Raw genomic sequence first — 14,850 nt, 5'->3', positions numbered from 1 at the left:
ACCTGGAGCTCACATGGGGTGCAGGGACAGGAGCTCCCTTACTTGCATTCTGTCTCATCTGTCCAAGCCATTGTGAGAAGTGCAGCTTTTTGTCAATGCAACCAGAAAAGACCTTTCTTCTCTGCTGTGGAATCCTTCCCCCTCAGGGAAATCCCCAGGGCCTTGCCTTGGAAGAATTTACCATTCAGTTTTCCCCACCTAGGCAGACAGAAAGGATTTCCCCATGGAGTCTTGCACAACACCATGAAGCACTCCAGCTCCTTTTCCCATACGTCCCAAATTCTCGTGGTTTCTCCTTTCCCTGTTCCCTCATTAGCTGTGGCACCCCTGGTGGCCAGCCCAGTCTTCCCTGTAGGGCAATGCCCTCTGCCCTGCCCTTTGTGCCACCCCATGCCCTCCCATATTTAACCTTGTGCAGAGCACGTGGTCTCATCTTTTGTCCCTGGTTTCTCTTCATCCTGCTGAAATAAACCTCTCTGGAAGTGACCATACAAAAGGGCCTCCTGCCTCCCTTCACTGAGCTAGCCGTGGTGACTGTGGGGTGGGTGGACTTGACTGCCTTGCCTGAATGCACATCCAAGTGGCCTTTCCACAGGAGATGCTTATTGGGGAATAAAATACAGGTAGCAGCACCACCAGCTAAACCCCACGGTGCTGCAGGGCAGGGACAGGAGCTCCCTTTACTTGCGTTCTGTCTCATCTGTCCAGGCCAAGTGCAGCTTTTTGTCCTTGCAACCAGAAAAGACCCTCCTTCTCTGCAGTCAAACTGGGGTGATTTTTGGATCATGCTGGATACAGACTGCACTAGAAACAGCATGGCTTTCACTAAGCACGTACCAGCCTCTACGTGCACATTTAACAGAGAAATAAAACCCACCAAGTGTCTGAGGAAATGCACTGAAATAATCTCCCACCACGTTCAAGATGCACAGGAGGGGGAGGAACTCCTCCCACAGATCCAGGCACTAGAGGAAAGAACCCTGCAGAGCTCAGTTCCGAGATGCAAGATGTGGCTTCCCTCACTGCTCTGAAGTTCCTTATCTTCTGACTCTTCTTGGCATGAAGCTGAGAAGCTCCCTGTAGCAACAGGCTGTGAAAACACTCTGATCTGAGGCAAACAGATCCAACATTCTTTCTTCTGTTCTTTCCCCTCCTCACAGCAGAGGACCTATCTTGGGGAAAATGCAGGGTGGCAGCAGCAGAAAGGACACTAGGAGTGGAAACTGCCAATATTACTCACTTTTTCTCTCTAAGTTCATCTTCATTAACTCTTCAAATATTCCTCTTTTCCCTGTGGTAAGTGGAAAATATCTGGCTTCAGTCCCTGACATTGCCAGCTACAATGTTCAAATGGGTGTCTTCTTTCCTATCATTTTCAAAATAGCAAGTACACACAGGATCTCCCATTGACTAGAAACACAGGGCAAAAAAGACTGGGCAGAGATGTTAGTGCTCAGCACTGGTGCTAATCAGTAGCACACAGCTATTGGAGCTGGGGATCCAGCTGGGGATCCCAGCTGTGTGGGATCCTATCTTTTGTGATGTTCAATAATGCTTTGTGTCCAAGCATTAGGTATTGTCCTACACAACCCTTTCAATATTAGGTCAAAACAACTCATTCAACATCTCTGTGCCTTCCAACTGGAGTGAAGAAGCTGAAGAACAAATATTATGTATGCCTGAGTGATGAGAAGAGGCCTCTTCCTTTCTCACCCATCATCCTGATCCTTCAGTACAGAACAAAGCTGCTCTGCCGTGGATGTGTCAATACAACCATTTCCATGACAACAGCCTAGGGTATGCCAAATATAGACATTTGACTTCAACAAACAGAGAGGAAGAGACACATGACTAGAGGGTGTTCTGCTGCACTGCATTTAAACCCAATTCCTTCCTGATGGCTGTGGGTAAACACTCAGAGAAGAATTAACAGGGGCCCTTTGGGATAGCAGCGCTCTCTCAATCTCATTTCTGCCCCCCGTGCTCTCTCCTGCTGCAGAAGGCAGGGAACCAGCTGCCTGGCTTCACCCTCAGGTCTCCAACACACAGCCCAACAGCTGAGCACTTCTTCATCATTAACTGCTGATGAAGAAAGGTTTAAATTTTGTTTGCCACCCTCGTTTTTAATGAGCTGAGGTTCATACGCTCATTTTATTTCACCAGCTCTGCTTTAAAGACAGAAGACTGCCATAAACAAAGACAACTTAAGTCACTTCAGAAGGTTTCAGCAGCATTTTTCTCCTCCTAGCCAAGTGAGGTTCAGACAGCAGGGAGGACTGCTGTAGAATACTGCAAGCAGCTTCTCTCCCTGCAGAAACCCCATCAGGGTGCAGAACATGACCTGAGGTCCTTCTGTCAGCTGCTGCCTTACCACAGAATCATCACAGAAGGGGTTGGGATGGAAAGGACCTCAAAGCTCCCCAAGCTTCAACCTCCTGCCACCAGTTAGGTCAGGCTGCCCAGGACCCTGTCCAGCCTGGCCTAGGACACAGTCCATGTAATAAGACAAAACTTTGCTCTTCTTGCTGCACTGTGACACCATTCCAACACAACGATGATCTAGAATCGCAGTGTGTGAAGTGCCCAGCATTTTAACATGAATCCATTGAAAACAGTGAATTAGTGAAAGACCCACTAAAACACTTCCAGCACAGGGCTCTGAGATCCTGAATCAGAGCTATGTAGGGAGCAGGAAATTCCAACCTGCAGCAGAGTTCAAACTCTTTCTGTGGCCCTTGTAAGGTACTTGAAGCAATGTTTTGGTCTATGGCCCGGCTCTGTTTGCCTTTTGATTATCTTACAGACAGCACTTAGCAACCCACACAACCCCCTTGTATTTAGGTTTTATAGGAGAGGAGAACAGAGCAGGAATGTAGGTAATGTGCCTGCCTGCCACAGAGAGCACACAAAGTGAGTGATTGCCAAAACCTCTTTCCTCCCAGCATACCTATCTACTTCCAGACTCTGTGTCAAGGAACTCCCAAAGTCTCGCTGCCTCAGGTGCTTTGTCAAGAAGAAAGTAGTTGAGATCAGTGTGTCCAGGAGAAAGCCCTGCTTTAATGGCAATGCTTCAAACTGTCCAAGGAAATTGTTAGATCAAAACCCTTTGAGCACAACAGGCTGAGCAACGAGAAAAGATATTCACAACCAAGGGATGTTGTGTTTAAATGAGGTTATCCAGGGAATTTACTCACAAGGGCTCATTCTAACAAGCACAATGGCCTCTTACAGAGAATTCTGGGATTAATAATTAGAGTATTGCAGCAGAAAACTGTAGGCTGTTGTGCCCAATATGGCAGGTCCCTTCTGTGCTATTACTTGTTAGTTATGGAGTGCTATAAATAGTGGGACTGAATGAGTCTGTACACAGTGCAGAAACCACATACAAGGCTTGATAGAAGAGCACACAGTGCCTCGGTGCTTTCTAAGGATCCTCCAGACAAGGCTCCACCTTTGCATAAACTATTTGTACAACCAGATCCCTCCCACACATGCACCAAAGTCTGGCCTGACATATGCCTGAGTCCAGCTGGTATCTGACATTACTCTCAGAAAAACAAAACAGCACTGATCAGAGGCTCACACCCCACGTCCCCCTGGCAAGCCCTGCAAGTGCAGAAACATGCAGCAGAGGCCACAAAACACCACCACAAACATACAAAATATCCTACACCATGCAATTCATACCCTAAAATAATTAAATGCTGTTTCAGAGATTTAAGCACCAAACACTGTCTGTACAGGTACTCATGAACCTTCAGCTACAATACCTGCTGCAACCAAGCAACTCTGACCTGTCTTGGCCTCTCAAAGCTTCCTCTCCAGCTATGTGCTCAGCTGATCAATAGGAAGCAACTTGTGAATCCTGCAATGATCCAGCTGTCAGCAAACCCTTGGGATTAAAGCAGGAAAAATTTCCTTCTGCTTTATGTTTTCAGAAAATTTAATTTCCCTACCTGCCTTGCCAAAGAAAACACTTGACGGAGAAAGCTTCAGATGTGATACCAGTTGATCATTAAGGTGGTTAGGAGTCCAGAAAACACACCACATTAAACTCAGCCAGGACTCCAGTACAAATGAGACTGCAAGGAACATACTGATGTTCCTGGAGTGGGTCCAGCTAAAGGTCAGGTGTGTTTAAGGCACTGGAGCACTTGACATACAGAGAGCTTGGGCTCTTCAGCCTGGGGAAGAGAAGGCTCAGTGTACCTCATGAGGGAGGTGTAGAAGACATAGTTAGACTCTGATCTGGTGGCCAACAAAAGAACAAGAAGAAATAGATATAAACCAAAGTACAGTAAATTCTATTCCAGTATAAACTTTTTTTACACTAAGGGTAGCCACAGCCTGAAAGAGGTTGCAGAGTCTCCATTCCTGGATATATTCAAACTTTTCTGCTCATGCAGGTCACTCTGGTGAGAGCATTGGAGTAGGACTAGACAGCCTGCAGGGGTGCCTAAAGCATTCTGAGATTCAGGCTGCTTAGAAGCCCTCAAGCAAAACCAGAAACTTCTACAGCAGGTAAAACTTTCAGGATTAGCCCACAGCAGAGGATGCTTCAGCTCTCAAGGACTCTGGAAACTCAAACATGATTAAAGAAAATCAGTGTCAATCATGCAACTCAGCTTCCTTGCAAAGTAGAGTCATGCAGGGGGAAACGTTCATCATCCCTGCTGCCTGATCAGAGAAGAAAAAGGGTCAGTGCTCCAGCCAGCACAGCAAATCACACAAGCCAAGGTACCATTAAAAATATTTGTCACAAGTTTGGGAAGTAACAGAAAGAAGTTACTTCTGCTCTCATCTGCTTCCAGTGTGCACCTAGCCAAGACTCATCTTGCACTCAGGAACTGATGAACTGCCCCTTCTTTGCTTAGCATGAAAAAAGAATTGGATCATAGTCAGCTGTAAAGTTAAAGCACTGATGCCACTACAAGTCAGTGAACACCTCAAGAGAAGTGTAAAGCAGAAGAATTGGTGCCTGGTCCTCTGGCAAGAGGGCAGAATGGTTCTCCTCTTTCCTATACTACCAAAAAAAAATCATAAATCATCCTCTGTTTTTTGTTATTACATCATAGTCAGCTGTAAAGTTAAAGCACTGATGCCACTACAAGTCAGTGAACACCTCAAGAGAAGTGTAAAGCAGAAGAATTGGTGCCTGGTCCTCTGACAAGAGGGCAGAATGGTTCTCCTCTTCCCTATACTCCCAAAAAAAAAAAAAATCATAAATCATCCTCTGTTTTTTGTTATTACAACTGGAAAAGTTTTTGCACTCAAGGTGCCTTTTTCAAAAATGAAAACAGGAAAGAAAAGAAAGAAAAGGAAAGAAAGGAAGAAAAAGGAGAAGAGAAGAGAAGAGAAGAGAAGAGAAGAGAAGAGAAGAGAAGAGAAGAGAAGAGAAGAGAAGAGAAGAAAAGAAAAGAAAAGAAAAGAAAAGAAAAGAAAAGAAAAGAAAAGAAAAGAAAAGAAAAGAAAAGAAAAGTAGCACCTGAGAGGAAGACAGAATCCCAGGTTGTAGGTCCCACCTTTATTCAGGAAAAAAAACTAAACATTTATTTGGCCAAGCAGCCTTTCAGGACCTGGATGCAGCAGTGCTCATACTCATCTACATTTGTGATTTCAGACACATCAAGAATGATTCAGATGAGTCAAGACTAATGACCTGGCCATAATTAATTCAGTGTATTTTTAAATAATTCTGTTCAAGTGTCAAGTCACAGGGTTGAAACACTGTGACATTTCTTTGTCTTACCCTTGGAAGTACTTTTTTTCCTTCTGAAAGCCAAGTTCTCCAGATCAGAGCAGTTATCTGGATTAGACAATCACAAGTGGCTGCCTAAGAGATGCATAGGCTGTCCTACATACTATTACTTTGGAGATTTCCTCCAGTAGCTCAAAGATGATGGCCAAGTGACATTTGGGGGCCAAGCAGAAGTCCCAGCTATGCAGTGTGTGCTCTCATGTGAGCCAGAAAAAGCAGCATGAACACAGGTGACTATAGATTCACAGAAAAAAACTTGACCAGCCCCCAGAATTCAGCCTGTGCAGAGAACTGACAGTAAGACAGCATGAAATAGGACTGCCAGGCCCTAGATTTATGACAGCATAGAGATTGTGGTGAAGCTCAGAATTCAGACCAAAAATAGCCCAAATTAAATTATTTTGTGCTCTCCAAAGAGAAATGACATATCCAATCAACAAGTTTCAGTAGAGATGGGTTCTGCATATTTTTAATTTATTCGGGCTTTTAAGGCTGATAAGAATGCCACATTTCAAATTGATCCAAATCCACTGTTTTGGGGATATTAGTAATGCTGTGTTTTCATAATAAACTCTCTTAAAAGGTTTATTGTCAAAGCTTCTTTCAGGCATGCAGAGTAGGTTTTTGCCCTGAGCAGGATGTACCATCAGTGACCTCGAGCTGACATGCAGCCCTGCTCAGGGAGAGGGCCCTGAGAGAGTCAGCAGGAGCTGAGCCAAGCCAGTGCTTCAAACAACAGCTCCAGCATCCAGACTGATATTCTCTTATCCAGGTCACCCTGTATTGTCAGAAACTGTGACAGTTTCAACACAGCCACACAACAGGATCTGCACAGGAGCCCCACGAGCAGCCTGACTGCTGTAGCGCTGGGAACAGCCCCTTGCTCACTCTGGGATTGTTCACCTGCCTGCAGCCCCCTGCTGTCACCTCCCAGCTGGGACCCAGCTCACCTCTGAACACGGCAGGAGTGTATTTTTTGGACAAACTCTGTCCTGGCCACTTGAGCACACAGGGTTGCTGGCTCCTGTGATTCTCCAGAGCTGCACTGTGTCCCAGACCATGGACAGTGTCACAGAGCGTGGTCACTTCCCTTGATGCCTTAAGGAGCTGGAGCAGAGGCTGGATGGAGAGCAGAGCCATAAAGTGCAGATTTACTGAAGTGCCTTCCTTGGCCACACCCTGGCAGCAGCAGAGCCACAGTCCTAGGTCTGCCCAGGGGCTCCAAGCAAAGGAGGGCTTGGTCACCAGATCTCACAATTTTATAGGTTTTAGCTCATTTGCATACAGGAGTTAACTGCCCAATTAACAGCTTCAAATGATGACGTTTCATCCTCCTTGCTTGCTTGCCCACCCTCCTCCTTTCACGTTGTTCATGCTTTGGGCCTGAAAAAAACAAGAGAATGGAACCATATACCTTAATAGCACACATGAAATGGACTTCAAATTATTATTTAGGCATTTATCAGATCCTTTAAGAAGGGTCTTGAAAGTAACCTTATCCATTGGTAAACAAAAAAGGGTACAGCCCACACGCAGAAATGCTTGTTTTTGAGAAACCTTACAGAGGAATGTTCTAAATTTAACTAATGAATAACTTTGTGTGTGTGTGTGTGTATATATATATATATTTTTATATATATCTATATACACATACACACACTTCCACTCAAACATGAGGTAAAATATAATTCAACAGAGTAAGAACAAGGATAATATTCAAAACAATTGTGTACTCAGCTGCCTTTAGCACTTGATTTCCCTCCTATTCTATGACCACTTGCCAGCCTTCACCCTGCTGGAGGCCAGAGAATGCAGGAATCAGCTGCACATGAGGTGATGCATTAGAGCATCCATAAGCACTCCCTGGGATACAGCACAACTTGGAAATGGCTCAATTACTCCAGCAAAGCAATTACTCTGTACTCCATGACAAAAAGAAAAGAAAAAAAAAGTTTATTTGAGCTCTTATGAGCCAACATCATTGTCCAGGGAATCTCTTGCTCCTTGACTAGCAGGGACTGAGAATAACAGCAGCAAAGCTCTCTACCTGTTTAGGCAAATACACCCCGAGGGATATTTGTAGTAAGAGCTGCCAAGACTTGGATGTTCACACAATGTAATCCAAGACAGTTAACCAGGTGCAAACCATGTTCCTATCAGCTTACAGCCAGGCTACTGTCTCGCTTTCATGTGCAGACACACACTTTTAGGAGCAGCTTTTTGAGAATGGCACAGCCACTGAAGGCACTCAGTATGCAAGAAGACAGCTCATCTCAAGACTTTGGGCCTGCTCAGACCAATGTCCTGTGCAGTCCAGCACACTCAGCTCATCCTTGGCACTTTTAAGCAAATCACTGAACTAGTTAGTTGGTTTAACAAACACCAGGCCACAAAAGGATTGTGAGATGAGACAGGATTCCAATTAAATTAGAAGCCTCCACAGATAATTACTGACACTCAGAAGAGGGCTATATTTCTCTAATCCTTCAAAGATACTTCTCATGATCCAGAAGAACTGCAGAACAAGACCTTAGTAGGGAATAAGCTTAGTTACAGACTTAGTCATTTAAAGGCCATATCCCAATGGCAAAGGACAGGGAGGATTGTCCCCTACATTGTTTAACTTAACTAATTGCTAAGCAGCCATGGCAAAGCTGCATCTTGTGTAGGCAGCAAGTACACATTCTCTGTGACCACTGGGCATAGACACTATTTGCCAGCATGTGCTCTAATCTATTTTTGCTGGTTTTTTTACCTACATGAAGGAGACCCAGATAATACAAATGAAAAGGTATGGTCAAGTTTCTACCAGCTTTAAGTGTCCACCTAAAGGTAGAGAAGAAAGGAAGGGTCAGGTAAGCTTCATGGCACCATTTCATTCCCCTTTTCTTTACTCTCTTGGACCATGCTAGTTTCCTGCTGCAAGAGCTGTGATGCTGGCAGTACTGAAATCAGGTGGCTTAAAGCTGTTTCACATCCATGCAGAAAAATAACAGCAATTGAAGCTGGGATATATCACAGAGAAGTGGTGGTTTGAAAGACTTCTCTAAAGATAACTGAATCTTTGAGAAAATACAGCCTTAGAAGTTGTCTTATTCCTCAACAAAGGGAGTAGTGATCACAACCTAAATGTTCTTCATGGGAGTTGTTTTGAAGGCAGAGAAGGCAAAGGATGAAGATGGTGTACCTGTGACACCTGGGGAAGTATCACAGGCAGTGTTCCAAAGATTCAGCTTTCCCTGCTGCAAACACAGCATCAGCAAAGATGGGAATATTTATTTCTGATAGTCACAGGTGCTAATCTGTGCCTCACAGGGACATGAGAATAAGCATTCACTCCTCTTGAAACAACACAAAAAAATCTCAAGGGAAAATCAACTAGAACTACCCCCAATACATTAACATGCAATTAGAACTCCAAAGTAGCTGAACTTACAAAATCTGGTTCTGCTGCAAACAGAGGTACAGAAACATGATTAGACTTCCTACCTATATTAACACTATTTTTATTCCCTTTAATGGAAAAGCATGATGCTAGAGGATACTCTTCACTGAAAAAAAACCCCATTTAGTAAGTGTACTAAATGTGTTAGGTGGCCAAGTTTACACACATTTAGCATTGACTGAGATTCCCTTTACTGGAACGAACTCAACCACTTACTAATATAGATGCCCTCACTATTTGAATGTGATGCCAAGTCACAGTTCAGCAACACTCAACACTATGTGGAAGATGTATTTTTAACTAAGAAATATTTACTTAAGCTTTAGGGCAGCTCACTAGCTCATCCAAGAGATGTGCATCTTGTAATTCTTCCTCAAAAGTTCAGGACTGCCCTTAGGTTTACCAGTCACCACTACAAATTAATCTACACAGAGAAAAAAAACCAGCCAAGTGAATTTAGCATGGATTACTGTTTGTTTGTTCTTAAATCCATCAATTATTTGTTCAGAAGATGAGTGGGAGTTATTCTGGCAGGTGACAGGGGATATATGAGGGAACACACAGGACATGTTAGAGTGCAAGCAATGAATCCAGCTGAAATATCCTAGCTCAGGATTTGCCAAGGTAATGGTGCAACACAACCTGGAGATGCTGCACTGGATGCTCTGAGGCACTCACTTTTTTTCCTCCCTGTTTGCCTTTTGATGCATTCTGAAGCAATTTGAACCTTAAATCAATCTCCCCTTTTGTGACCTCTAACTCTTGCTGAGTGACCCTAGAGAAAGAAGGCTCAGTTGAATTATGCACTGCAGTCCATGAACACAGCTGAAGACATCAGTACCAAAAAGACAGGGCTAGGGGAAGAAAAAGGAAAAAGAAAAGGTTCAAAAGAAAATCTCTTGCCAAACAAGAACCACGCAAAGCATTGGCCACAGCTCTATTACTGGCTCTCCCATCAGCCACAACAATGAAATGAATGACTTGGAAAAAACCTTCCTAAAAAACCCACAATTTTCTTTTTAAGCTCTGAATGAAGAAAAAAACAACCTCCACACCCATGCTTCATGTTTTCTAGTTTGTTTAAAGGCCATATTCCCAAGGGCAGTAGATGAGCATATCTGCATATTAGGAGCCACAAATCTGTGCAGAGGCGCACTGAAGTGGAGCCTGTACAATTAAATTGCTACATATGCACAAATACACTGAGGATCCCAGGGAAACTATGGCAACCACTAGTCCTCCAGGTTGTGATTCTCCCTTTGTCCCTACCTTTCTTCCAGCCCTTCCCAACTTGGACAAGAAAAAGAATAAACAGAAGTGTTAATGAGGTCGGGATTGGACCTGCAACAAAGGAGCTGGAAAGGCAAAGAGAGCTGCTCACAGGCTTGAATCTGGAAACATTCTAAAGGAAAAACTTTTCAGTGGAGTTGTACAACAGTGATGAATGGGATACAGGCAGCCCTGGGGTACCAAGTCCTGCCTAGGAAACCAGGGCTAGAGCACCCAGAGTGCCACTGAACCACTGGCTGGAGCACTGGCACAAGTGACTTTTAATCCGGATGCCTTATGGGGTTTTGGCCAGCTGAGATAGTTACAGCCCCATTTTCAGAATTGCTGAGCCACCCCAACTCCCAGTCCTTTTCTCACAGGACATCTGCACAGAACTTGGACACTGCTCATAAGTATTTAAAAATAGCAAGGATACTGTCCAAGTATCAAATATACCTTTTTATCTATCCTAAATCATGCTTTGAAAGTCTTTTGGGCCCTCTGTGAGGGTTACTGATGCTTGCAAAGTCCTCTGGCATCCTCAAATGAAGAGCCTGGTAGGAGAGTAAAGCATTCCTTATTTTCATTTTATTTATTTCATTCCTTATTTTCATGTTTATATTTAGCTTCAGGGAGAAGGGCCTTCTCGTGTAAGGTAGTGTTTATTGACATTTAGACCAGAAATGCCACTGATACTAAAAAACAGTAGATTTTTTTTTCACTTCACAAACTTGAGCCATGGGGTTTTTTGCATTGTATTTCAAGCAGCATTTGCACTGAAGTTTATGCTATAACAACAGGTCTTTTCTCTTTCAACTGTCACATTTAGCTTCCCCTCTTGATCAATATATTACAACAAGGTCAACCCCAAACCAAAAGGAATTGTATACTTCATTACTGACTGCAGAGGAAGGTAAACCAAAGACAGTTTTTTCTCCGGTGAACCTCAGAAAACTCTGTCTTTTCTACACAGGAGATGTCAATTTGTATTTCTGAATCACACACTGTTAAACACATGCATACATAAACACACATCTCTGTCTCTTCACCTCCTTGGAATCTAAATTATCTAAAAGAAAAACTCCAATGGATGCATTCCAATCGTACCTCCCACCTTCTTTTCACCTCCACATTTCAGTATTTCAAATCTGGCTTATTTCTACTCTTCCCTGAAGTCTTAGACAGCAACAGAGTCAGTATAAAGATCCCTACAGAAAAGGTGATGTACACACAGGGGAAAAAAGCAAAACCCTCTCTGCCAAGTCCGCCTATGCAGACTTAAGGACACGCAGGATCCCCTTCAAACAGGGAAAGGGACTGGCTCATCCCTCAGACCTCTTTTAATGCAATGTTGGGCACTTCATAGTATTTCCAAACAGTCTGGACTCTTTCTTCCCCCCCTAACTCCATGGAAAGGTGCTGGAGGCTGCCTGCTCCTCCGAGGAGAGGACATTGCCACACATTTTAGTGGCTGCTTCTCTCACGCATCGCCAGCTGCTACTGCTCCTGCTGGGTTTTTCTCTTGGGTTTTCTGTTCGGGTTTTTTGGTTGGTTTAAACAATGTATTAAATTTTACCATTCAAAAATGTCACTCAGCACAAGCTTTAAAGAAATCCTGCATCACTCCTCAAACAGGCAATTGACATTGGTGGAGAGAAGCAGTTCTACCACAACTTCCTAAGTTTAAGCCAAAGAAGAATTCTGACAGAGAAGAATCAAAACAAAATAAATTCTCCCTAGTGATCCATTTCTCTCAAAGTTTAATCCTAATTCTGACCTGAATTGTGTTAGTAGTTAGAGACAAACTGCTCAGAAAACTTTTGCACATGAGAAGACACCTACCACACAGGCAGCAAGGAGTCTGAAATGCAGTGATCTGCTTTTATTATTGCATTTATATATCAATACTGTAATTATGAAACTTAATTTGGTTTCTCCCTGTCCTCAGTCTGTCTCCATACCATTTTCTGTTCCATTTCTTCACATCTCTATATTTCCTGCTAAACACATGTGGCATTCACAAAATGACACCATGCCTCACAGCCTTGGGAGCAAGACTATTGTAGAAATGAAAGAGCATTTAGAAAAACAGACTTAATGTCAGAGCCTGCTTTTGCCATCAACCTCACTTCTTTTGTATCACTGTTCACCATTTGTTTCAAGTGACCTGATTAAGCCCAAGAATGCTTCCAGGGAGGGCAGCTGACAGCAAACCCTGTGACACAGAGGGGATGGAGCCACTGCTGCAACCCCACAGAACTCTGAGCAGAGCTTGCAGAAAGACCCTGTGCCAGACTTACCTCATGCCAATGTCAGAGCATGCTGGGGCTAACTTGCACTCCCAGTTACAAGAGAAAACAGCCAGCAAATGCTACTGAGAATGCAAAAGCACATCATCTTGCACTTGCAGCCCAGGTCTTTCCCCAAAACAGAGCACCAATGGCTTGATCTCACCCTCAGCTTTTTTTCCTGTCCCTGGACTCTCAGGATGTACTGTAGGTGGTTAGTGCTTTTGGCCACCTAGAAGGTAGGGTGTGCAGGGTGGAAAGTCTGTAGCCCTTTCCTGTATGGTTGTGCAGTTAACTCACACTTCAGCAGAGACTCCAGAGCTGCAATGGAGATTTTATTAAACAGCTCCGGATCTACAGTAGCAGATGGAATGATAAAACCTTTCAATAATTAAAAGTACACACAACTAAAGCAGATTACACAGAACTGCACCCTGAATTCTTCCCAAGCCTTGATTCTAGCTGGTAGCACTGGGTATTCTCACTAAGGAAATGGCAGTCACTGGTGGCCTTGAAGGCACTTGTCTGAATTTATCTAAGAGAGGAACTAATTTACCGCAGCTCTATTAAAAATCTCTCTAAACAGCAACAGCTGAACAGCTCAGCAGTCATTGGCCATTAACATCATTGCCAGGATCCTTTGCTAGGATCAGTTGGGAATGAGAAACCTTCTTTACTATGCTTGCAGTTCAAACATTCAAACCCTAAACAGGCACATCAGTAACTAAAAACCAGAATGCCAGATCCAGACAGACTGAGCCAGAACAGGTCCAGGCTACATGAACATGCCTCCAAAATCTCTGGTTCAGAAAGACATTAAATAGTGGATGGGAAAGCAAAAACTGAACTTGAGCAGCTGGCTCAGGGACCTGCCTTTCCCTCCTTCAGTGCACGGCAGTGCAACCCTACCTAGCTCTCATCTGCTGCACAGCGCTCGCCTAGGCATTTTCTAGAGGCAGTGATACTCTCTCCACTGGAATTTACACAGAGAAATATCAACTCTAACGTTCAGCTCTATATGATTAAGCTGAAATGAGAAATGTTCCAATAGGCAAGGACAGCTTTAATCAGGTAGAAGCCTACACACTGTTTCCAAAGCCATTAAAAACCTATTTCTTCCCTCCTGACTTAAGAAGTCTATTAAGGGTCTGTGTTGTTTTGGTTCAGGTTTAAGTCTGCAGAGGGTATAGCTAGCAAATACCGAATGCTTTGGTTATCTCTCTAGACTAAGATACTGCATTTCCAAATTATATACTTTTTCCAGAAGGTCTGGTTTCTCAAGGTCAGTGCAATATCATAGAGCAGTTAAAAAAAATAAAAAATAAAAAGAAAAAGGAAAAGGAAGAAAAGAGCCCCTTACCTGTGGCAGAGTGCAGACTCTCCAAGCTCCAGTACCTGGACAGGACGCCTCTCATGCCACCACCACCACACACCACCCCGCTGCTGTCTGAATCCGAGCCCGGCGAGAGCCCGGAGCTGCCACTGCTGCTGCAGTTCTCGGCACTGTGTGCCCCGCTGGACTCGCTGGGGCACTGCTGGGTCCTCATGCAGGCGGGTGACAGGGGGAGCCGGGGGCTCTGCGGGGCCGCGGGAGGGATCGGGCAGCGCTCTGCGGAGCTCTCGCAGGGCAGCGGGACCTGGCAGCGCCGGCCGAGCACTGGGCTGGATCCCGAGCCCCCGCTCCGCTCGCCTCGATGCATCCTGACATCATAGGGGTCCGCTAAGGAGGCTCCCTCCGAGGCAGCTCCGCCGCTCCCAGCCGCAGCTCCCAGCAGCTGATTTTTATTAAAGCCGATTTCAAGGCATTAAGGAAGCAAAGGGTGAGACAGAGATCTCTGCTCCTAATTTAGCAGAGCTGTCAGATTAAAAATAAATAAGTGGAAATAGTAGAATTTCATGCATTTTAAAAATGCCCGAGTGAGAGAGACCTTGTGTTATCTGCTTCCCCTGAGAACTCAGAAAGGATTTAACATATAAACTAATCATGTTTAGAACTGGCTGTGACTGCTGCTATTAAAAAACTATTTTTGTAAGTACTCGGAAGAAGAATTCAAAATGAAATTAAAGCCAGAAAAACACAGATTGAGATT

At 44.2% G+C, this 14,850-nt stretch overlaps 1 protein-coding gene across 1 annotated transcript in view; it reads right to left on the bottom strand.

Moving 5' to 3' along the window:
- The window catches only part of ARHGEF4 (Rho guanine nucleotide exchange factor 4), a 104,588-nt gene extending 90,185 nt beyond the window's left edge, over positions 1-14,403 (bottom strand). The window contains exon 1 of the mRNA XM_041416334.1: positions 14,121-14,403. Coding sequence (XP_041272268.1) covers positions 14,121-14,307 — 187 coding nt within the window. The 5' untranslated portion in view covers positions 14,308-14,403. The remainder of the gene's footprint in view (positions 1-14,120) is intronic.
- Positions 14,404-14,850: the final 447 nt, after the last annotated feature.

This window comes from Onychostruthus taczanowskii, unplaced genomic scaffold (assembly GCF_017590055.1).
Source record: "Onychostruthus taczanowskii isolate IOZ18803 unplaced genomic scaffold, ASM1759005v1 scaffold51, whole genome shotgun sequence".
Classification (NCBI taxonomy): Eukaryota; Metazoa; Chordata; class Aves; order Passeriformes; family Passeridae; genus Onychostruthus; species Onychostruthus taczanowskii.
This window is presented reverse-complemented; position numbering and strand designations above follow the sequence as displayed.